Here is a 26,663-nt window from a genome sequence, read left to right on the forward strand (position 1 = left end):
ACTGAATGGAATTGAAGTGAGAGGTTATAGCTGTTGGAGGTGAGAATTGGGGCATGGCTTTGGGGTATATACTTGTATGTGACAAGTGGAGACTCTCTCTCTCTGCTTCCTAACCACCATATGAGTTTCTTCACTCTGACACACTCTTCTTCCATGTTGTTCTGCCTCTCCTTGAGCCCCAAGGAATGGAGCCTACCATCTATGGATAGAGATCTTTGAAACCATGAGCCTCCAAATAAACTTTTCCTCCCCTAAAATTATTTTGGTCAGATTTTTTTTAGTCACAGCAGTGAAATAGCTGACTAAAACAATATGCAAAGCAATATACAGATTCAATGCAGTCTCCATCAAAACACTAAAGGTATTCTTCACATAACTACAAAAAAGTCCTAAATTTCACTGGAAAGAATAAAATACACAGAATAGTCAATAATCCTGAGCAATAAGAGTGATGCTGGAGGCATCACAATACCTGATCTGAAATTACCATACAAAACTATAGTAACAAAAATGGCATGGGATTGTCATTACAATAGACACAAAGATGAACAGAGTACAATAAAAGACCCAGAGACAAACCCACATAGATGCAGGCATCCAATACTAAATTAAGGTGTCAAAAATATGTTGGAGAAAAGACAGCCTTTTAAACAACTGTGCTAGGAAAATTAGATATCCATATGAAGAAAAATGAAACTAGGTCCCTATAATTCCCCCTGCACAAAAGTCAAATCAAAGTGGATCAAAGACCTAGGAATTAGGCCAGACACTGCAACTGCTAGAAGAAAACATAGAATCAAAACTCCATCATATTGGCAAAGGCACTGACTTCCTTATAAAGTCTCCCAAAACTCAAAAAATAAAACCAAGAATCAATAATTGGGACATCAAATTAAAAAGCTTTGGTACAGCAAAGAAAATGATTAAGAGAATGAAGAGACAGAGCCTATAGAATGGGAGAAAATCTTTACCAGCTGCTCCTCTGACGTGGGATTAATATTCAGAATATATAAAGAACTCAAAAAGCTTAACATAAAAAATAACTCAATCAAAAATGGGCAAAAGAACTAAACAGACATTCCCAAAACAAGAAACACAAATGGCCAACAAATATATCAAATATACAAAAAGTTTAACATCTCTAACCATCGGGGAAATGCAAATCAAAAACACACTGACATTTCATCCCACTCCATTCAGAATGGCAATTATCAAGGGTACTACTAATAATAAATGCCCATTTCATTCAAAGTTTACACACACACACACACACACACACACACACACACACACACATATATATATATATATATATATATATATATATATATATGAATTCATTAGCACAGATGTAAGGATGCAAGCCTAAAACTAGTAGCAAATCTGTAACTTTCCAGACAAGAAAGAGAAATAATTAACTATAAATCATAACTGAGGAAGTCTTTGAAAGCAAATGGGTTGGCAGAGCATAAGAGGAAGCTGCATTTTGGACTCAAAAGAAAACGCAGTCTGAGAATAGACACATTATTTAGTCTTCCATTGAATAAACACTACATATCAGATCATATGTTAAACACTGAAGATACCAAGATAAATAAGAGATGGTCCCTATCATTGAGGAGCTTACAGTCTGGTGGTAAGACAAACAAGAACCCAATGACAATGCAGTGTTGAAATGGTCTCTCAACTCCAAACCAGGTGTTCTATATCTTACTGTAAGATGGAACTCTGAAAGTTAAATATTCCTTTGCATATCAGTGCCCTGTTAGATCCTTTGAATACAGAGTGTTACAGAGCGACTGAAAGAAAGAGGTGAAGGGATTTGCTCCTTCCAGCTTGCTTGCTGTACCTCACAACACTGTATTTTCTTCTAGGCAACAATAGTTAGTTCTAGCTTCCTAGGTCTTTCAATACTGTAGAACCAATCTTAACACACCCCCTCAGAAATATCAATTGCTCCTGAAAATATTAACTACAGTTGGGCAAAGACTTTTCTCTAAGTTTCTGATGTATCAGCAGCTGCCAGGCAGTGCCCTTTTCACAGATATCCCAGTTCTGAAGTAACCTCCTTTGAGCTTCTAGGTTCTGATTATCCCAATCTCCTTATGTTCCATCAGACAAAGGGACGTAGCTGTTTCCTGAAGTTATTGTCTCTGCATTACACCACTGTTACATTTGTGGATTTTCCAATCTTTAACCACCTATTTCAACAATTCCCTTCATTAATTTCTTTGTTAACATAGGACAATTTCTGGATTCTGAAAGATACAAGAATCACATAGAGCACAATGGGTTCTGGGAGCTCAGAGGTATACATCATGTACCAGCTGAGATTATTAGATAAAATGAAACAGAAACTTAAGCTGAGTCCTAAAACCTTAACATCAGGGAGGGAAAAGGGTTTTATAAGCAGGAGAAACAGCATATGTAAAGTTATGGGGATGAGAGAGAGCAAAATGGGTCAGAGGAAGTGAAAGAGTGACAAGAAGATTAGGACATGAAGGAACAGAGAAGGATAGAATGATATGAAGTAATGAATGAGATACAGCAAAATTTGAGTAATTGGAGTTAGAAGATAAATTTGATAAGAAAGAAAGAAAAAAAAGAAAGAAAAAAGAAAGAAAGAAAGAAAGAAAGAAAGAAAGAAAGAAAGAAAGAAAGAAAGAAAGAAAGAAAGAAAGAGAAAGTCGAGTCTAGGGTTACACCCAGATGTCTTATTTGTGTGACTCATGGAAGAACAGGTTTAGCAAGATGGTAATACAGTGATAGATAGTGTTTCATTAGTCAACTAAAAGTAGAGGAACTGGACATGCAGCTCAGTGTTAGAGTACCTGTCTAGCATGTGAGGTTTCGAGTTCAATCCCCATTAGAAAAAAGAAAGCTATAAGCTAGCAGAATTACAGTCCATATTGCTGTCTACTATTTCTTGGATCTGTATTTTAGTCACTAAACTTCCCTGAAAGTCAGTTTTAGTGCCAAGTAAACAGGTATAACAATACAGTAGAAAATAATATCTAATACATTAAATTGACACTGAAAAGTTTGTATGTGAGGTGATGGGTGAATTTCTTCTATTAAAACTACCACCAGATATTAATTCAATAAGCATGTAATCATGCCTACCTAGTTTCAGATCTTGTTCTGGATGGTAGATATGCAAAAAAACTAATGAAATTTAGTCCTTGACATCAAGGATCTAGTCTATATGCTAGGGAATGGGGCATAGTGGCAAACACCAACATAAAAGCTGAATAAAGGTCTAAAAGTGCTGAATCAGAAGAAGATTTTAGTGAAAAATCAAAGGAAGGTCACAGAGGAAGACAAGTCCAAGAAACTTGTTAAGGTAGCATGGCCACAGAAGTAGAACAAAAACCATCATGAATGACTCCATGATTGAGTGAAAATGCTCACCTGTACTTTACAATTCCATTAATCATTGGGTTCACATCCTTGATTCTGTTGATATAGGCTTGAACAACATCTATACACTTCACCTGAAAATACAATAATTTAGTTAGATAGCATTTGCTTATTTAAAAATTCATCCATTCAACAAGTACTTATTGAAAGTTCACTAATGCCCTGAAACTTAACACTACGCATCTCTGCAAAATTCATGAGTTGGAGAGCAGAGACATTATACCATAAGGTAGAGTTTCCAGATAAAACACAGAATGCTAAGTTATATTTGAAGTTTAGAGGAATAGTAAATAATGTTTAGCATAAGTAAACCTCAATTATTGTATGGGAATAATTATACTAAAATATATGTTTTTATCTTAAATTTAGTTGAGTGTATTGTATTTTTATTTGCTAAATTTGGCAACACTGCATGTAGGGTTTTAGGTGAGGCATATGAGTAGGGAAAAGGCAAGTAACACATTCTATGAAGGTGCTATAAGTTTATTATTTAATTATAATATGCAATTGTGGTTCTAATGATACTTCTTAGACATGAAGCAATATGTATTAGGAAATTACAAAGAAATGTATATTCCCTCAATACAAAGTAAATGAAAATAAACTTGTTTAAGACTGAAAAAGTAAGGAAAGGGAAAGTATAATAAACATAGTATGAGGTAGAATAAAACAATTGTATCATACTAAGTGTGAAGGAATGAATTTACCCGTTAGAGGGCAAAATCATTAAATAATTAATTTTAGTTTAAAAAAACAAAAGCTCAGTAATACATTATTTATAAGAGGTTCACCTGGAGCAAAGAGACAATGAAATCTTTAAAACAACAGAAAGCTAGTCAAATACATACTAGGTAAATACAAGAAGAAAAAAACACCAGGGATGGGCACCATTAATATCATATTAAGCACATTTCAAAATTTAAACATGAAATAAAAAGTTCATGATGGTGCTACAATAGTCATATTCTTTTCTGTATTAAAAAATCTGGCAAATATATAGAATGTAAACTTAAAAGGGAATACAAAAGGAACTTGGCAGAAATACAAGAATAGTAACAGATAATACAGCTTTCTCAGAAATTGACAGTCATTATAAACAAAGATATAGATGGGAACTTAATAGTACAACCAACATGCTCAAAAACACAGAGAAAAAATTTTATTCTATCAAAAATGAATATCTCTGTATCCCCAAATCATTAACATAAAATGATCATGCACTTACTCATAAACAAAACTTAAAGTCGCCAAATGTTTCAGAAACAGTTTAAGTCAATTAGGTAAATTATCATAATCTAATAATACTAGAACCAAATAGAGAAAGATGATTTTTTTAAACCTTAACTATTTCAAAAACATTCCTCTATATAATGCATGGCTCTAAGAGGTAAACAAAATTAAAGTTGCAAATTATCCAGAGACTGACAATAAAGAGTGACATCTCTTATCAAACTCTATGAGATATAGCTAAAACTATTTAATATGCATTTTTAGTGTTTTGAAGTTTACGTAACAGTGTAGTTCATTTCGACATATTCTTAAATATATATTACATTTCAATCCCCATTAATATTCCCTTCCTATCCTTCCTCCTTCCTGTCCCTGGTCATCTATTGGTCTTCCATCTATTTATTTATTTATTTTTAACTGGTTCATTTTATATATTTTATGTGTATATAATGTATATTATATACATAAAATTGGAATGCATTGTGATATATCCATACATGCATAATTACAAATAATATGATTTTATTTGTAAAAGTATAAAATTAATACAATATATAAAAGATTCAACTTAAAATAATGTAAAAACAAAGTAAATAAAAATTATAGAGAAACAAAACAAAGTTTAAAGACAAAGAAATAATAGCAATAGTAAAAACAACAGGGTGAAAACATAAGTAAAAACAACTTATAAATACCCATAAAACAGATAAACCATAACAAGTATGATGAAGAATGAGGAGAGTACACACACAATAATGGCTTAATACTGAGAATTAAAAAGAAGATACAATTATAGATGCAAGGAAGATTGAAAAAATTATAAGAAAATATTATATTTCTCGAGGCTAATTCTTACCTATCCTTTAGAAACACCTACTGGGTTCTCAGTAAATATTTGTTTAAAAGCATGCATAAATGGTAATTTAATCCACAACAAATTGAACCTCTACTCTGGTAGCTCTGGAGTTAAGGGCCTGAGTTTTCACACTGAGGTCTAGAACCTGGCCACCTCACCAAAGAATGCCACCCAATAGATTTTCAAAATCTGACATACTTTCCTTTGAACACATATGAATCAACCACAATGAATCTCCACATCATATACAACCACAAGACTTGGATCCTAATTAGAATAAGATATATTCCATGTATGTATAAATAAGTCAAAATATACCCTATTTTCATGTATATCTAAAAACAACAAATAAAATTTTAAAAAAGAATACAAACCATAATAAAATGCTGGAAAAGATGTGGGAAAAAACTTTCAACAACTGCCCTAATTGAGTCCATAGCAAGTAGGACAAAAAAATCAATAAACCAAGCATATATTAAAGGATATAACACAATAATAATTGTCATTTAAATACTTTAAATGCCAAGAACTTTACATTTATTATGTAATTAAATCCTCCTAGTAACACATGTCATGTTATCCCCATTTTATAGCTAAAGCCACTGAAGCTCAATGAACTTAAGTGCTTCAAGTACTATATTGAATAGAGTGGTGAGAGTAGACATCTTATTCCTGATTTTTGAAGAAATGCTTTTTTCCCCTTGGTTATGATGTTGTCTTTGGGTTTCTCATATTCTTTACCATGTTAATGTAAGTTCCTTCTTTTCCTAGTTACTTCAGTGTTTTAACATGAAAAGGTTAAGTGAATTCACAGAGATCACAAGGCTGAGCCAGGATATATATATTTGCTTGATTCAATAACCCATGCTGCCATATAGAAATGAAGATGGTGTGTGTGATTAGAAAATTCATTCCCTAAAATACAAATGAAAAGTAAAAGCATCTTTCTCTCCTCTCCTCTTTCTCTCTATTCCTTTCCTTCCTTTCTCTATAGCTCTTTCTTCTCCTCCCTCACACAAGACTAATTATAGTATACTAATTTTTCTATCCCTTATTTTTTTACCAGTTGATATATTTCAAGAACTATTTACATATCAGCTCCTTTAGATCTACTTCATGCTTACTAATAGGTACAACATATACCCTTGTATGGTCAGACTAAAGGAGAAATCACTGATATTTTTATTAGTTACATAAAAAGTGAAAACTAATTTTTAAATTTTCCTCATTGGTAACTAATTTTATTTAATATAAGTTGGTAGCATGAACACACATGGTCCAACAATCTAAAAATAACATTTCATAGGATTCATTATTCATTATATTTACTCTAAGTAATTGAACACCAGCAATACTTCATCTAACCTTTGTACCTATTGCCAAATTCTTCCCATTCCTCTCTGTGTGTGCAATTGTTATGTATTGCTTATAAATAAATAAAATTTTTAAACTATACAATGAAAAAGCTCTCTTATACTTCTGAATCCTGACACTCTCCATTAACAACTAATGTTATCAGTTTTGTGCATCTTTTCAGAGACATAGGTATATCTATGAAAGGCAGATACTAAATAGAGATAGACAAAAGATTTTTTCATGAAAATAACAATATATTAGAAATTATTTTTTCATTCAAAATACATGTGGAAACTCATTCCATATCCTATACAAAAAGTGCTGCCTTATTTATTATTTGTTGTAGACATAATGTACCACACTAAATTGGGATCTAGATTTGCCTTTATGAACATTCACTTTGATAACATATGAGGATATCATCATATATGTCATTAGGGGATCTGTCAACTGTGAAATCACTAACCAAAGCAAATTTCGAAATATGCAGGAACAATCCCAAAGCTATGGATAGAAGTGAACATAGTAAGTTGATATTCTTTTTTAAGGCTTACTCTTGGAAGTCAACTGAGGCTATAGAATTTCAGATGAAATAGAGGTAGCCTGAATTCTGAGTGGTGAAAGAGTGCTCATATAGGGATTGAAAGGCAAGCATAAAGACAATAGAAAGTGAAGTAGAAGGAACTGATAGTTCAATCAGAGAGCTGGTGATCAGGAAGCATTATTCTTTCATAAAGAGCCATGAAAATATGCAATCAGATTGACCTGGCTCTATCACTTCATAACTATATGGCACTAAACAAGTTACTGGACAGTTTTAAACCTTCTTTCCTCATCTATAAGATGATGATAATGGTACCAACCTCAAAATGTGGTTATGAGGATTCAGTTTACAAGAGTCTAAGTTAACCATTGCCTCAAGTGGCACATGGTAGCTGCTTAATAAAATTTAGTTGTTTTCTGATGAGAACATTTCTATGTATTAAGAAGGCAGGGACTAAGGAAGAGCTAGGACAAATAAGATTTTGTATGTTCTTCACTTCTCCCCTTCAGAACATTTTTATATAATCTGATAAATTATATACAGCATATAATCTTTCATGAGCAAGCATGAACATATTGATATCACACCTAATAATAATAAAAATAATACAATTAATGCTTATATAGTGCTATTATGCCAGGAATTATTTTAAAAGCTTTACATACATGAATTCATTTAATTCTCACAACAATCCTATAAATAGATCATGTCATCAGTACATGTTCTTATCTCCTCATTAGGAGAATTAAGATCTACTTACTTACTGTCCCTGACCCCTAACTACATATTTTATAGTCTTTGCTTATGAAGAAAATAAATAAAATTTCAAAAAGAAATAATAAATATATCATAGTTATTTTTTTTTCATTGTGCAGAGTTTTCCATAAACTTGTAAACTACAGAATTGATGGGGTTCACTGCATCAAAATTACATTGTAAGAATATATATGTATATATGTGTGTACTTGTAGGTATTTGTGTAAATGTAGATCATGAGAGAATGTTTGAGTAAACTAAGAGTAAGTAGTAGGAACCAAGATACCCAACCAAAATTCCCCAGTATGTGCTAGTATCCATGATTGTATTCCTATTTTCTTCAGAAAGATAAGACTACAATCTATAATATTAAAGTTATCGTTCATTGAGAATGTGCTGAGTATTTTAGAGCTGTTATCTCATTCAAGTATCCCAGTAACTTTATGAAATAGGTAAAATTATTTTATCCCATTTTACATTTAAGGAAACTGTCACTCAATTACTGATATTTAAGAGAAAGATAAAAGGTAAAACTTTGACCTTTGGAGGGATAAGGAAAACAGACTAAATGGCCTTGTTAATCCTGTAATAGATAAATACTAAAAAAATGCAGGTGCCATTCTGATAGCACAGTCAAAGGAAAAGGAAAATACTTGATTTTGCTGAAAATGATCTTAAGGCAAAGTGAATATACCAGCAGTTTAGAATTTTCTTGCATCTGGTATATAGAATTTACTCATCCATGTATTGAGGCACCAAAAGATAGCATTCAAATGCATGTGGGTGACAGAATCTGAGTCAGTATATACAGTCTATTAGAGTTAGGTATTAGTATCAATTCCTCCTCCATCTTGATCTTAAATAATTTTTTGGCATTTAATATGCAAATTGGATATAAAATTCATAACGTTACTAGTGTGAAATAAGCACTCTATAAATGATGGCTGTTATTATGACAACTAGAGTCCTAAATTTGACCAAAAATTTAACTGGTATCAACCCAGTCTTACATAAAAAATAGGTCAAGTTACCTATTTATTTTATAATGGCTTTCTCTCAGGCCTTAGCAAATAAGACTGGAAAGAAACCAGTTTTCTCAAATAACGCTTGAGTAGAATTCTTCAATTTTGGCACTATTGAAAAATTGAGCCAAATAACTCTACTATGGAGAGGGCTGTCCTGTGCATTGGAGTGTGGTTAGCAGCATCCCTGGTACTCATTCAATTGTGAAACCAAAATGTTCCCATACATTGTCACATGTCCCCGGATGGCCAATCCCTCCCACCCCCCAACCATTTCTCTAGAGAAAGGAAGAAAGTTTTAAAATATATATAACAAAAAGTTAAGGTCTAATGGTGTACATATCAACATTACCTTGTTGGGACACAACCTTGGTGGGACTGAAGGAAAACTCTACAAATAAGATTTTATATCTACTTCACTTCTCTTCAGAACACTTTAATATAAAATATATCTAGATAAGCTCTTATCGTGGGCAAGCATGAACATATAAATAACAGTTATCAAAAACTTGATGGTAGTAATTTTAGCCAGGACTATTATGCCAGGAAACGTTTTAAAAGCTTCATGTGTATGAACTCATTCAATCTTCACAACTCCATACAGTAGATTCTATTATCTAGTCTATTTTTCTTACAGGATATTTAGAGGCACAAAAGTTTAAAGGATTTTTCCAAGATCACACATCCAGATAGCAAGATAGCTAGGATTTCTGAACCCCAGTAATCCGGCTCCAGTGTTCATTCTTGTAATCTCTATGCTACAGAATTTATTGTGTGCCAGAGACTTGACATGTATTATTTGCAATTGTCATGGCAACCCTTGCCCAGGCTATGGAGATACACACCAACATTTTAATCTACTATCTTTACACTACATCCCACTATCTGCCTATTAGCAAAACCATGTATGATTAGTGGATGTTGGGGAGTGAATTGAGGAATGAGAAAAATATGTTGTTTAAAGGTAACCAGGAGTTAAATGAAACAATAGAGAGATAAAGAAAAGAAATGAAAAACAATACTAAGAAATAGCCCAACACCTCTAGGGAATCCACCAATCATATGACAAGGAGATTACTAGTCCTGCCAGAACAACTGTAGAGAAAAATGATTGCTTAAGCTGCTTAAAATTAATAATTTGTAAATTTTCATGCATTTGTACAAATCATTTTACCCCAATTATTTTACATGGATATTACCTGTAGAACTACATCAGTGAGATAAAATATGTTTAATTATTACTGGTAGCCACAGTAATCACTATTTTAGACCAAATACTACTGTTCTTCTAAATTAAAAAAGAAAAAAAAAAAAAAAACACCTTGGACAGAAAGCAAAAAGGAAGAGGGAGAGAAACCCCATTGTTGAGAATCAGTTTCAAAAACCACTCCTGGTTTTTCTTCTGCACAATTATTTTGCACAAACAGGAAAAATGGACATATGATTGAAGGATGCCGAAATAATCCAACCAGTGCTTACAGCAAATGTATAAACATGCACACTATGACTCACAGAAGTTTCCTTTTAATCCCCATTTGAAAGCCTCTCCTAAGTCTCATAGTAGAGGGTGGAAAGGAAATTGATTTCCCCAACTCAGTCGTGTACCACAACCACTACCACCACTAAACTTCCAGGAGTCTGAGACTAAAATCCGCCCCTTGCACCCACTTCTAAATCTGCTCCCTTTGCGCTCGCTCTCACCTTCCTCTGTCTAATCAGCTTAGCCAGCTGTATTGCAGAAAGCAGAAGCAAGGGTTCGTTCACTGGACCGGTGGTTCTTGAGCCAAATTTTGGGCCCCCAAAGGCTCGAGCCGCTTGGCCTATTAGGCCTATGAGAAAACCTACTGCTCGCAAGAGAAGCAGCTGGACGCGGGCGCTGAATGGAGGTGCCATAGAGGCCTGGATTCCGGTGGGTCCTAGCGCTGGAGGGTTTCGTACACCCTGGGAAAGCAGGAGAAAAGACTAAGCAAAGACCTAAAAAGGGATTCCTTTGGCTTACAAATCCAGTGTCTACCCACAATTCCACAGGAGCTTATTTGTCATCACCTGCTGGGTTCCTGGCCAGAGATGAGAATGGAGATAAACCCTTTTCAGCAGCTTACTGTGTGACTGCAACCTGTGGTTAGTGCTGGCATAAATCCAACCTGGAAAATGAGATGTAGGAAAGAATACTGGCTTTGAGGCTCTCCAGTTCTGCTACTGTATTGCCTTGTCCAATTTATACTAATCTCAAATTCAATTTGTTCATATAAAAAAGGGCATAATTACTTTGACATGAAATAGTTTTAATGAACAGCAAAAAATAAATAAATAAATAAATCACACCACAGTACAACTCATAGCAAATGTTATAAGTAGTAGCTATGATTTATTTCAGCTGTATCTGTGAAAAAAAAGTGTTAGAAGTTTACATTTTTATATAAAATAGTATGATCAGAAAAGGTTAACTTGCAAGCATATACATTTTATCCACATGCATGTTACCTAATCCTTATAAACCCATTATCAGATGGTACTGATGAACATTAAATCTCCAGCCTATATCACTCTTATAAACTCCCGACACTTGAAATGCAATGTCTATTTGACATCTCCATGTGAATGTCTCACCAATTCTTCAAACTAAACATGTCCAAAAGTCATCATTTTCTCCCCAAACTTGCTGTTCCTCCAAGTTCACAAGTAGCATTTTCATGTACCCAGTGAGTCACGCAAAAATCTGAGAATCCTCTCAGCTTCTTCTTTTACTCACATCATCATGAACAATAACCAAATCCACACAATGCCTTTCCCTTCCAACTCAGCCCCATTCTGATCTTATTGATGTTTACATGAACTTCTACAAATACTCTAGCTGATCTCCCTGCCTTTATTTATGAATCCATATTTTTAATATACAAATTGGACCATGTTACTCCCTTGCCAATGACTCTGCAATAATTCTACATCATCCACAGGTTAAAGCCACATCTACTTTGGCATTCAGAGGTTTCACGATTGATGTCTGCAAAACTCTGTACTATTCATACTTCAAGTCTATGCTACAGCCAACCAGAACTGAAAGTCCTCTTTCCCCTTCTTATCTGGTTAAGGACAAATATTTCAACTTTTCCCCAAGCTCCCGAATGCCTTTAATGGCACTCTTTAATTACCCTACACACTACAGATCAACAATATCATAGTACTTCTCGATTTAAACAAAGATTTTTATAACTACTTGCCATCTAGAAGTGAACTCCTTGAAGAATAAGGCCATTTTAAACCTTCTTTGTATTGTCAAAACTCAACATAGTACTTAGCATGCAGTTGACACTACTTTGTAAGTTCAAGGTAAGAGTTTATGAAAAGAATGAATGTTGACTTGATTTTGACATTTAGAGCCTTGGGTAGGTGCAACCTTTTCACTTGCAAAAGTCAGGTGAATAATCAAGGTGTCATCACAACATTTCTAGCTTAATTGGAAGCACCTGGTAGAATACAGGTTAATCAAGATAGGCACATCTGGCAGATCCAGTGAGCATAGTATTTAAAGTAGGTTATCATAATCTAGATGCCATTATAATTTCAAGCAAAATCTTTGGTGAGTGAACTATTTTTTAATACCTTTCTTTCTTTCTTTCTTTCTTTCTTTCTTTCTTTCTTTCTTTCTTTCTTTCTTTCTTTCTTTCTTTCTTTCTTTCTTTCTTGTTTTTATGTGATTCTGAGGATCAAACCTAGTGTCTCACACATGCTAGGCGAACACTCTACTACTGAGCCACAACCACACCCCCAAGGGTGAACCATTTTTACCAGAAAGAATCTTTGTCAAAATGGAAGTCTATCCTTTGCCTGACTTCTGTTACTTATCTAAATTGTAAATGACCAATATATGAAGATGGTATGAAGAATGTTCACTGATTGGGGGCTGAACAGAAAAAAATGGATTTAAATCTTAGGCTCATCTCGCATGTTTCTGACCTTGTATAAATCACATAATATCTCTGAATGTGATTCTTCAGCTGTAAAGTAGGATAACAGTTAACTTATGGTGTTAAGAAAATTAAATGAGATATACATGTAAAGCTCGTGATGATGACTTTCTGGTACATATTCACTTGTAGTGGGCAAAGAAATATGCACAGTCTTGAGAATAAGGAAAATGTGTAAGAGAAATTCATTTTGTCTCAAAAGAAAAAAAAATAAATTCTATATGAGACTGCACGTGTGTATGTGTGTGTGTGTGTGTGTGTGTGTGTGTGAGAGAGAGAGAGAGAGAGAGAGAGAGAGAGAGAGAGAGAGAGAGAGAGAATCTTCCCATCAAACTTAAGGTGGATTTATGTAATCTCATCATCCATTAGCAATCAAAGGTGAGACTTAGGAGTAATCTTTGATTCCTTACTAAATCTCATTTATCATTAGATATCTTAAGTCTAGTATATCTGCCACCTGTTTTTTTACTCCCACTTCCAGTACTACTAGCTAAATTATGTACTGGCTTACTTACTGGTCTTATGTTCCTTTCAATCTGTTCTGTTTCAACACAATTCACTATGCTTAATTTTTATTTTTTTCAGGCAAGTAAGGTATCTATCAAATATATATATGATATATATTTGGCCTTTATCATATCCTCATGAAACTGAGTATTATTGTCTATACCAACTTCATAGGGAAAAGGAATTTTTCATATTATTTAAATTTATATTTATTTGCTTTAGAGAGATAATGAATGATAATCATTTTAAAATGATTATGGATTGGTTGTATATCTTTTTTGTGTATAAGATTTTCTTTTTTCTTTTATTTATTTGTTTATTTATTCAAATTTTTTCTATATGACATTGAAATGCATTATAATTCTTATTACACATATACAGCACAGATTTTTATATCTCTAGTTGTATACAAAGTATATTCACATCAATTAATTTCTTCATACATGTACTTTGGATAATAATGATCATCACATTCCACCATTATTTCTAATCCCATGCCCCTTCCCTTCCCCTCCAAACCCCCTGTACTATCTAGAGTTCATCTATTCCTCCCATGCTCTCTCTCCTTATTACACTATATATAAGCCTTCTTATACCAGAGAAAACATTTGGTATTTGTTTTTTTGGGATTGGCTAACTTCATTAGCATTATCTTCTCCAACACTATCCATTTATCTGCAAATGCCAAGATTTTATTCTCTTTTATATATATGCCACATTTTTAAAATCCATTCATCTACTGAAGGGCATCTAGGCTGGTTCCACAGTTTAGCTATTGTGAATTGCGCTGCCTATAAAAATTGATGTGGCTGTGTCCTTGTAGTATGCTATTTTTAAGTCCTTTGGGTATAGACCCAGGAGAGGGATAGCTGGGTCAAATGGTGGTTCCATTATAAATTTTCCAAGAAATCTCCATACTGTTTTCCATATTGAATGCAACAATTTGCAGTCCCACCAGCAGGGCATGAGTGTACCTTTTTCCCCACATCCTCGCCAACACTTATTGTTGTTTGTTTTCACAATAGCTGCCATTCTGACTAGAATGAGATTAAATCTTAGAGTGGTTTTGATTTGCATTTCTCTAATTGCTAGTGATGATGAATTTTTTCATATATTTGTTGATTAATTGTATATCATCTTCTGAGAATTGTCTGTTCAGGTCATGGGCCCATTTATTGATTGGGTTATTTATTTTCTTGGTGATTAGCTTTTTGAGTTCTTTATATATCCTAGAGAATATAGTTCTCTATCTGATGTGTGAGGGGTAAAGATTTGTTCCCATTATATAGGCTCTCTGTTCACCTCACAGACTGTTTCTTTTTGTGATAAAAAACTTTTCAGTTTGAGTCTATCCCACTTATTGTTTCTTGATTTATTTCTTGCACCAAAGGAGTCTTATTAGAAATTGGGGCCTAATCCCACGTGATGGAGATTAGGGCCTACTTTTTCTTCTATTAGATACAGGATCTCTGGTTTTATTCCTAAGTCCTTGATCCATTTTGAGTTTCGTTTTGAGAATGGTGAGAGATAAGGATTCAATTTCATTTTGTTGCATATGGATATCCAGTTTTCCTAGCACCATTTGTTGAAGTAGATATCTTTTCTCCAGTGCATGTTTTTGGCACCTTTGTCTAATATAAAATAATTGTAATTTTATGGGTTAGTCTCTGTGTCCTCTACTCTGTACCATTGGTCTACCAGTCTGTTTTGGTGTCAATACCATGCTTCCTTTGTTACTATTGCTCTGTAGTATAGTTTAAGGTCTGGTATACTGATGTCACCTGCTTCACTCTTCCTGATAAGGACTGCTTTAGCTATTCTGGGTCCCTTATTTTTCCAGATGAATTTCATGACTGCTTTTTCTATTTCTATGAGGAATGTCCTTGGGATTTTGACTGTATAGTTCTTTAGGAAGTATGGTCATTTTGATAATATTAATTCTGCCTTTCCAAAAGCAAGGTAGATTTTCCGTCTTCTAAGGACTTCTTTGACTTTTTTTCTTTAGGGTTCTGTAATTTTAATTATATAAATCTTTCACTTCTTTCATGAATTTGATTCCCAGATGTTTTATTTATTTATTTATTTTGGGGGAGGCTATTGTAAATGGAGTAGTTTTCCTCGTTTCCCTTTCTGAGGATTTGTCATTGATATACAGAAATGTCTTTGATTTATGAGTATTGATTTTTTATCCTGCTACTTTGCTAAATTTATTTATTAATTCTAGAAGTTTTCTGGTGGAAAACTGTAGGGACTTCTAGGTATAGAAACATATCATCAGCAAATGGTGACAATTTGAATTCTTCTTTTAGTAAGTGTATCCTTTTAATTTCTTTCTCTTTTTTGACACAAAGCTAACAAAAAACTATTTTGTGTTCTTATCAACTGGCAATATTTTTTTGTATTTTAGCTATTGAGGGTGATATATAGTAAAATGGGTTGAATTTTCATTTCTCCAGTGACTAATAATGTAGTACAACTTGTGCTTATTTGCCATATGTATATCTTCTATTTTAGTTTTATTGATTTTATTTCCTTTAATTTTTTTCATGTATCTAATTGCACTGGCCAGTGTTTCAAAAACTATGTTAAATAGAAGTGGCAAAGTAGGGCATCCCCATCCTATCTTGTTCCACATTTTAGATGGAATGCCTTCAAATTTTTCTCCATTTAGAATGATTTTGGTCTGAGGCTTAGCATAGATAGCCTTTATGATGTTGAGATATGTTCCTATTATCCCACATTTTTTATATCTTTCATGTCCTTTCTCAACTGTTTGTCAGTTAATAATTCACTGCATTATCCATCTTCCAATGAATATTTTCTTTTTTGAAGATTTTTTTTTTACTGTAAAGGCAAATTTTAGAATAAATCCAAGGCCATAAAGGACATAGTGATTAATGGCTTTCTCATATTTAACTAATGCCTGCCACCTCTTTACATATTCATGCTCTGCTCCATACTTACTAAACTATTTGCAATTCCATAAAACAGTTGTCTTCAAATTGCAACTACCATTTAAATAATTAGCATGCATACTGGTATATTTCAATTTCTTTATACACTGTATTATACTATGATAATACAAATATTAAGATTTTCTGTGCTATGGTTTAGTTGCATATAAAAAGTTTGGTTCCCAGAGTGGCAGTATTGGAAAATGCTGAAGACCTTTAGAAGTTGGGACCTAGTACAAAGTCCTTAGGAAATTGAGAGAATGCCCTTGAAGGGCTCTGGTTCAAGATGTGGCCAGTTTCCTCCTACATGCATTCCCACTATAATGTGCTTTACTAACCAAAGGCTAAACCAATAGAGTTTCCCATTTTGAACAGAAAGATCTAAAACTGTGAGCTAAATAAACCTTTAGTTATTATAATTCATCACCTCAGGTATTTTGTTTTAATTACATTAACCTGTTTGATACAGTATGCTATGGCACTAATATAAAATTTAAATTGTAAAACAAAAAATAAACAAGTTGAAAGATAAGGGGTTTTTTTCCCTAATGACTTCAATTGTAATATTAGATTATTTATTTGGTGTCTTTTTATTCTTTTAATGAATGAGTTTAATGCTATAAACTTTCCTCTTAGAACTGCCTTCACAGTGACCCAGAGATTTTGATATGTTGTATCATTATTCTTATTTGAAACTATTTTTTTGTTTCATCCCTGATTTCTTCTGCTATCCATTCATCAATAAAAAGTCTATCATTTAGTCACCAGATGCTAGAGTAGCTTCTATTTTTATCTTATCACTGATTTCTAATTTTATTTCATTATGTTCTGGTAGAATGCAAGTTATGGATCAAAGACACAGGTATTAGACCAGAAACCCTGCCCCTACAAGAGGAAAATGTAGACCCATCACTCCAACAGGTCAGCTTAGAAATCACCGTCCTCAACAAGGATTTTTTCCCTAATACCTTTATTCTATTTATTTAATTTTATGTGGTGCTGAGGATCAAGTACAGTGCTTCACATGTGCTAGGCAAGTGCTCTATCACTGAGTTATAACCCAGTTCCTCAACAAGACTTCTAAAGCACAAGAATTAAACTCAAAAATCAATAACTGGGATGGTATCAAACTAAAAAAAAAATCATAGCAAAAGAAAGAATCAAGAGCATGAAAACAGAACCTACAGAATGGGAAAAAATGCTTGCCACCCACACCTCATATAAGGCATTAATTTTCAGAATATACAAAGACCTCAAAAAGCTCAACACCAAAAATAAATAAATATATAAGCAGACAAAGAAACTAATCAGACAATCCTGAGAAGGAGAATTACAAATGGTCAACAAATATATGAAAAAAATGTTCAACATCTCTAGCAATTAGAGAAATGTAAATTAAAGTGACACTGACATTTCATCTCATCTCACTCCACTCAGAATGACAATTATCAAGAAAGAAGTCACAATAAATAAATAAATAAATAAATAAATAGATGTTGTCAAGTGTCAGAACCCGCTGACAATCTGTAATTCCTGGTACAACAGAGATGCATAAAGAAATACACACGCACACGCACACATTCCCGTACAGAATAAGCAGCAGCTTTATTTTTTCCTCCTTCTTTTATACAGAAAAAATGAAACATTTCTTTCCAGCAGCTTAATCTTTTCAAGCATGGATAAACATTCTCAGAGTAACTTTGTTCATAGTCACAGTGCTCCGTACTTCTTATTATCTGAGTTGTAGTTAGTTAATTTCCTGGCAATCACATATCTATATCTGTATAGATTTTAAACTTGGCAAAACATTCTTTTCTCTTATCTTCTCAAGACTGCAACAAGGACACAGCTCAAAGAGTTCATAGTTTCTCACAGAACCCCTTTGTTTTGCTAAGCATAGCAAAACTTAACTGTTTGTGTGCGTGAGCACACAATCAAGGAGGTAGGAAAAAGGGTACAATCCTATGTTGTTGTTGGGACTGCAAATCGGTGCACTATGGAAAGCAATAGGATATTTCTCATAAAACTAAGAATGGAACCACCATTTGACCCCTGGTCATCCCACTTCTCTATATATTCAAAGGAGTTAGAATCAATATACTTTAGTGATACAACTACACCAATGGTTATAGCAGCACAATCCACAGTAGCTAAGCTGTAGAACCATCCAAGATGACTGTGAGCATATGAATGGATAACAAAATTGTGGTTCATACATACAATGGAATATTACTCAGTCATGAAGAATGACTTTACAACATTTCCTGGTAAATGGATGGATACAGAGACTATCATGGTAAGAGAAATAAGCCAATCTAAAATAAATTTAAAAAACAAATGTCTAACATTCTTTCTGACATATGGATACTGATACACAACAAGATGGAGAGAGGTGAAATAGATGTTCAGTGAATCAGACAAAGGAAAATAAAGGCAAAGGGGGTGGATATGAAGAGAAAATACAGTGTAATTGATCTGACATAACATTCTTATATACATATATGAATACACCATACTGAATATATACTTCCTATTAAAACTTTAAGATTTAACCCAGATACTGAACCTTTCAGGCAGCCTTTTCTAATCACTATCATTCCCAAAGGGATTAGATATGCTTACTTGTGTTTCCACAGAGCAACAAAAAATTTGCCCTTGATGACATTCAGCACACTGCACTAACAATCTTCCTCTTCAAAAGGGTGGAAATCTTATAAGGCCAAGCACCTGTATTCGTCTTCTCTATACCACCAAGGCCTGAAGAAATGTAGGCACTAAAATAGTGTTTATTTAACTACTGAATTAATAAGTGAAAACATTAATTTTGTGTGAGAACTAACTACAGATTATATGCTTTCTTCACACATACACTAATCACACAACCCACTACCACCCACATAGATAAACATAGTCATAGATAAATAAATAAATGCACACCCTTACCAACAAACATATATTCATAATACAAATGTTAATATGTACAAACATATATTCATGACACAAATAAAAAATATGTACTTTTACTCATTAAAACACCTGTACTCATTCTCAAATATGGAAAAAAATGTTCTTTTTGCTACAAAGTCATCATATTATCACACTGATTTGGTTAAAGCTCTAATAACCCAATTATTTTACCTCTAAACTTTCTTGCATTGTGTCATACAGGACCTTTTGTGGAACACCTCATACCTAAATCATAACGTATTTTTTTAAGAATTAGTGCTTGTAGATATACAGAAAGGTGATATTCACTGTGGAATATTTATATGTGTACACAGGAATGTTTGATCAGATATATTCTCCCCTCTTCTCTTTTCCCTTCCCTGTTTTCTCCCCCTCAATTCTATTCCTCTACTCCACTTATGTCTCTTCTACTTTCTCAGAATTACCCCACTACCACCATTAATTTTCTTCCTCCATGTTTTGGTCTATTTCTACTTATCAGAGAATATAATTGACCTTTGAATTCTTAGGTCTGGCTTATTTCACTTACAATGTTGGACTCCAGTTCCATTAATTCACTGGAAAATGACATAATATCTTTCTTCCTTATGTCTACACAGTCTTGTAGCAGTCACATAAATACTGGAATATCAGTCCTTTCTCCCAGTTCCAATCTAATAATGAAGACAGGTTTTAAGAAGATGAAAAAAGAAGTTTTATTGTTTTGCTAGTAAAGGATAAACACAGGGAAATCCTGTTTCAGAGGCTATGATTCTAACTGTTCAGCAGAACAAAGGACTTTTTTTAGTTCTTTTTAGATATACATGACAGTAAAGTGTATTTTGACCCTATTATACATACATGTAGTATAACTTATTCTAATTAGGATCGTATTTTGTGGTTATACATGGTTGGATTTATTCTGGTCATGTATAGATATATAAGGATAAGAAAGTTATGTCCAGTTCATTCTACTGTCTTTCTATTCCATACCCTCTTGCTTCTCTTCGTTCCCCTCTGTCTAATCCAATGAACTTCTATTCTTCCTCTCCCCACCTCCCTTGTTGTGGTTTAGAATCCACATATCAGACAGAGCAGAGGGCTTTTAAAGAGGTATTTCAAAGGCTACATTCAGTTGTGCCCTGTTAGGGTGATAATTTACTTGTAACCTCAAGACGTAGACATTTCATAAATTTTTTGGCACCAGTCTTGAAGTCTGAATTACATTCACTGTGGTATGTGAGCTAGAGGAGAGATAACTTGACCTAGGATAAGAAGAAGGCTATTCTTGCTTCCCCATCATGAGAAGGGGAGAGGGAAAGATAAAGGGGGAAATGTCAGTTTTAAAATAAGGCACAATGGCAGAGCAGCAAGAGTTATATTTAAAGCATGAATCGGACCCATTACATTTGCTTATTGTCAATTCCTACCTTGCATTTCTACTGAAAATGAGATGACATATATCTCCAAGATGCTTTCTACTGAAACTGGGTGATGGAGAGAGTCTTAAAATAAATGTTTTTACTTCTTATCATTTTTTTTCTGATTTGTACTTTTATGAGTAAGAATGGTGAAATGATTCCAACTTTGGTGGTGACCTGGAAGAAGCACACTCATGTACAGCAATTATTATTTGACTGCATTTTGTACATACTTTTAAAATCTATTTTCATTTGTTATAAACACATTTCACCCTTTAACCCCAGAGTAACATAAAGGGTCTATAATATACCATTTCTTTCTGGGTTCAATTTAAACCTGTGTCATGGGATACCTTTACTTAGGAGAAACTGGCAACCCCTTACTCCATTGCAGGTCGGTTACTCGGCATAATTCAGCCACCGCCTTTTGTAAGGTGTGCTTTACCTTTCTGTTTACCTGTAGATCGAAGTCTCCAGGATGCATTTAACTTTCATTGATTATTGAACACTATGCTCATTTCTTCAATGAAAGATTGTCTATTGTCACTTTGCTTTGAGGAGGGTATCTCTTACCTCAGAACCAGCTCTTTCAAGACAACTTTAGTTATTTCTAAAACCTTTTCTGTTCTGGTAGGATAAATCTTGACTCACCCAGAGATAGCATCTACTAGTATACACAAATATCTGAAGTTTTCCATGGCACAAGGCATTTGGGTCAAATTTGTTAATCATCAAATGGCTATAATTTTACATATTCTATCTCTTTTATGCTAGACTGTTTTTTATTCCTCAAATGGTTTGCGGCACAGAAATCACACTGCCAAAAAATTTGCTGAAGAGTATGTTGGAGATGTGGTCCTCAGAAATTTGGCTTCATGAAATTCACCAAGGCACCCTCCCATTGTGAGCACATTTCATTTTTCCCAAGTGATAGACCAATCTTTTAAGAAGGATGATGAGCCCATGGGACATTTGTCTCCACTTGGCAGTGCTATCTCAGACATCAAAGCTTCATTCTTTGGCTAATTTTTTTTATCCTTCTTGATATAAAAGGGTTTGCATTGGTCCAATTCAAGCTGTGGTATTAGGGCCCCAATAAGTGGTTGACATTTGGATTGTCTGATAGGATGGCCTTCTATCTCCTCATCATCCCAGTAGTTGGCCAGTATTCTTTTTTTCTGTGTAGTCAGGCTGTTTTAACAAATAAGCTACTGGATACAGTATGTTCCCCAATGTCTATAAGAGAACTTTTATGTATTGTACTTTGTTTCTCATGCAGATATAATCTGAACTCATTTTGTAAATCAGGCAGGCCTATGACAGGGGCTATCATGGGGTGATTTTTAATTATTTTTATTAGCTGTTTATACACCTTTATTTATGTATATTTGGTGCTGAGGATCAAACCCAGTGCCTCACACATGCTAGACAAGCACTCTACCATTGAGCCACAACCCCAGCCCTGTCGTGAGGTTTTGATTTAAATTCTTAAAGGAATCTTGGCATTCTGGGGTCCAAGTCAGGTTCTATTTATGGTCCATTTAAAGCCTCATACAGAGGTTTAGTTATTTGTCAAAAGCAGGGGATCCAAATCTTGCAGAATCCTGACATTCCCAGGAACCCACCCACATAACTGTCTCTGGTTCTTGGCTTCTCTAAGGCTCAAGGTAGCCTTCTTTTTATCTGACATCAAACTCCAGGTTTGTTGGCTTACCTGAATCCCAGATGGTAACTTGTTTACAAAAGTGATCCCTTTTATATTGGGTACCACATATCCATGTGAGGCAAGGTGATTTAGTGCAGCAGTAGGGTTTGATAGGCAGTGTTTATACTCAGAGATATCTATAAGCAAATCATCCACATATTTCAAAAGGATTCCTTGATCCAGCTGTAAATTTCACAGATCTTTAGCTAGACTCTCATTTAACAGAGTAGGAGGTTTTTAATCCCTGAGGTAGGACAGTTCAGCAATTCTGGGTAGTTACTATGGTATCAGAGGCTTTCAACTCAAAAGTAAATAGTAATTGGGACTTCCTTTCCAGAGGGATGCAAAAGAATGCATACTTTAAATGTAGCACTATGAATCAGCCATAGTTACCTGGCATCACAGAGAGTAGGAATGTATGGATTTAGTACTGTGGATTGTTTATTCTTAACAATATTATTTACAACTCTCAAAACTTGCACAAATCATTATTCATAAGTGTGGAGTTTCTTTTGTCTCATAGTTTAATCTCTTTTGATATTTTAGCTTCTTTGAAACTACATCAAAAATCCAAATGAAATTTGAAATATTTTATTTAAGATATTTTAAGCCAATACGAATATTTAGAGTGTTGACAAAATTGAATATTTATAAAGGTATGGTTCATTTTCCTTTTTTATAATAATGACAATTATTATTCTTTCATAAATTTTATTAGATTGTTTTTATTATTCCACGTCATGATCCTATTCTTCATATCTTCCTCTAATAATATTCTCCCATGGTAGCACTGATTCACTTTTAAATATTCTCCAGGGTTTAATCAATGGCAATTTTCTTCCTTCAAACTTCATACATTCAAAAGCTATCAGTGTCACTAAAATAGTACTCAATATTTAATCCAATTTTCTGTGTCAAATATTCTTTAAGATTTTACAGTTGGTTGTTTTAATTTACTTGACTCTTTGAGATATATATTCAGTTCTAAAATGGTTATATAGGTTTTTTGTTAATGTCCTCAATTATAGTGTCTTTCCTCTACAGGATGCGTCTGGAATTAAGGGACTTCTGAAATCCTTATCCCATCATTATGGTTATATACCAAAGACCAAAGGGCAAGTGTTTTTTTTTTTCTGTTATGTGAAAGCTAACACACAATAAGGGGGGAAAGGAATAATAGAAATTCAGAGGATCAGACAAAGGGGAATGAAGGAAAGTCAGGGGAGATTGTAATAGGAAAAACAGGAAAGAATCTCACATAATTTTCTTATGTACATACAAAAATACAACACAGTGAATCCTGCTATAGTGTACATGCACAAGACTGAGGTGCTAATTAGAATAAGATATATTCCATGCATATATAATTTTATCAAAACAGATTCTAATGTCATGTATTAAAAGAACCAATAAAAAAAAAAACTTGATTCACATTCTCTGATCATTGTAGTAATTACACTCCAATGCCAGAAATTGAAAAACAATAGTTCCATAGATTTAGTGCTGGAGTTATAACCTTATAAAGTGTTTATTTATTTTGGTTTGTATTTTTCTTTCAATGCAGGTGCTATGACACCTCAACTAGTAGGCTGCTAAAACCTTCTCTTGTTTTACTATATAAGTGTGAAGTTTCTTAACAGAAAAAATAGGTGTATTGTAGAGTATGAGGCAAAATTGACTTAATCCATATTTAAAAATTAGTCCGGAAAAGGTTAAATCACGATCGATGCATCTAGTTACCTCTCCTTAAACAAAATATTGATTGGGATAACATTGATTTCTCTTTTCAGGTTCCTTTAGTAGACCTCCAGCAGAACAGGCTTAATCCCTATTTCTGGATAGCAAGTGAAAGTTGGAACCACAGGTGTGTTCTGATGGAACTTGTAAATGGAGTCATTGCTTTTTGTGTGCAAATGTTGTCTTAGTATTGTATTTACGTAACACATCTCATCAAAGGAAAAGGATAAGACAACATGATGTTTTCAAAAAATAAACACACAAAAAAAATTCTGCTTTCTTTTTCTTCCCAGGTAGCATACAAAGGGTTGAAGCACAGGGTATTGTTGAGCCTGACTTGACACTCTTACCATTTTTACAATGCCATAAACTTTAAGTTCCCCCCATCAATTGCACCCAGAGTTTCTTGTTGGAACATCTACATGCAGTAAGCACATTGATATTCATTGTAGAAATGCCCTTTCCATCCTTTTTTTCCGGCTTCCTTGAAGATCGCTTTTCAGAGGCTGCTAAGATAACCCAAGTTGGTTTATGTTTCTGTTCTTCCAAGCCATTTATATACCTTAAGTAAAATATCAACTAGCCATGAAGGGTTATGTCAGTTTCCCCCCTCTGTTCACTGAAACTTTTTTTATGTCCAGGGCACTTTATCCAATGAAAGTCACATTGACCATACAGAGTTTTTTTAGAGACCTGTCCATGAAGAAAGCAGAAGGGCCCAGAGACAGATATCTGCATATGTAGGACTCTGGGAGTCATCCAGCAGGGTTTCATCCAAATATTTCCACAGCTCAAGGAAGGAGATCAGAAATTGATTAAAGACACAGATGATGAGAAAGCATCCAAAGAAGGCCTTGACTCTCCTAGGCTGCTTTAAAAAATAATTTTTATATTTGTTCTTTTTAGATATACATGACAGTAGAGTGTATTTTGTCATATAGTACATACATGAAGTATAACTTATCCTAATTAGGATCCTATTACTGTGGTTGAAGGGAGGTTGGGGTTGTAGAAGTCCTAGGATACTTTGTGTTAGTTACTGTTGAAGCCTGAGAAGTTTTGTTTCTGATGCTGAGGCCACAAAGATGGTTCCATTTATCTCCATATAAAGATAACCTCTTCTGCTTGTGGTGTAGCTATAGTATAGTCCAAGCAGTTTAGGGCCTTTAGCTTTTTGAGCCAGACCTTAGGACTGGGCAGTTATTCAGCTCAAGTTTTACAGCTGTTGCTTTTGTCCACAAAGGCTAGAGGGTTGCAGAATTTACCCTACTCTAGCAATATGCTTTCAAGACATCGCTGGTTTTATTTTCTGTTTGCAGGTGTTTATCCTGCCAATCTCCCTGTGTATTTAAGTTGATGGGTTATAGTCATAGCATAAATCATTCTTTCCTAGTATTGGATGTCCCCTGCCCAAATGGGATGCCCTGTCAATCTTAAGTGGGGAAACCATTCCTGTCCCCAAGTCATAATCTAGCAGTTCAGACACCCACAAGACACACTTTTTGACCAGAAGCCACAATCTCATATTAGCAAAAGGGGCTGGAGGGCATGTCTGAACTCAGGTCCTCTTTTCCAATTTCCCTATAGCCCAGGCAGCTTTTCTGGGATTTTTCTTTCATCTCAGGGTTCCTGATCTACAGTAAGATGATCTGCTGTTTCTTGGAGATAGACTCAGAAGCAGTGCTAGGACAGCCAGCCCTAGGTTGAATAAATTTAAATCTTTAAAACCTTTCTTCTGGTGTCCTGCCATCCTTGCACACAAGAGTCAGTGCCTTTTCTGCACCATTAACTCAGTTTCTGACTATTCAGACTCCTTATCATGCAATTGAATAAATGCCAGCACATTCAGAATTTCTTTCATTCATTTTATCTCTGATAGACCAATGTCAAATGAAAGATTGTATAATTCAGAGAACCATCCAATGAACAGATTGTGTTACAAAAAAAATCAACCTTTTCTTAGGTAGGTTTATACTTACAGGTGGCTCATTCAGTCAAGATCTTTCCCAAGTGATTACTGGTAAGATCAATGTAGCATTTATCATGTATGAAAGGGCCAGTAAGAGATACAAATAAAAACACAGAGACATACAACCAGAGGTATTCCACAAAACCAGGACCAACACATGGTGATCTTTAAAATAGGCAGATCAGAAAAGAAAGAAAAAATATTCCCTAGATTCCCTGCTCTAATTTAACCATGACTGCTATATCAGTGTTGCCATAGATGTTCCCCCAAAG

The 26,663-nt window shown here is 34.2% G+C and overlaps 1 protein-coding gene across 1 annotated transcript in view; it reads right to left on the reverse strand.

Moving 5' to 3' along the window:
* The window catches only part of FAAH2 (fatty acid amide hydrolase 2), a 144,504-nt gene extending 133,358 nt beyond the window's left edge, over positions 1-11,146 (reverse strand). The window contains exons 1-2 of the mRNA XM_081278130.1: positions 10,886-11,146; positions 3,412-3,494 (exon numbers count right to left, since the gene is read on the reverse strand). Of these exons, the coding sequence (XP_081134256.1) occupies positions 3,412-3,494; positions 10,886-11,077 (275 nt within the window). The 5' untranslated portion in view covers positions 11,078-11,146. The remainder of the gene's footprint in view (positions 1-3,411; positions 3,495-10,885) is intronic.
* Between the last annotated feature and the right edge of the window lie 15,517 nt (positions 11,147-26,663).

Source organism: Spermophilus citellus (genome assembly GCF_964194105.1).
Source record: "Spermophilus citellus genome assembly, chromosome: X".
Lineage (NCBI taxonomy): Eukaryota > Metazoa > Chordata > Mammalia > Rodentia > Sciuridae > Spermophilus > Spermophilus citellus.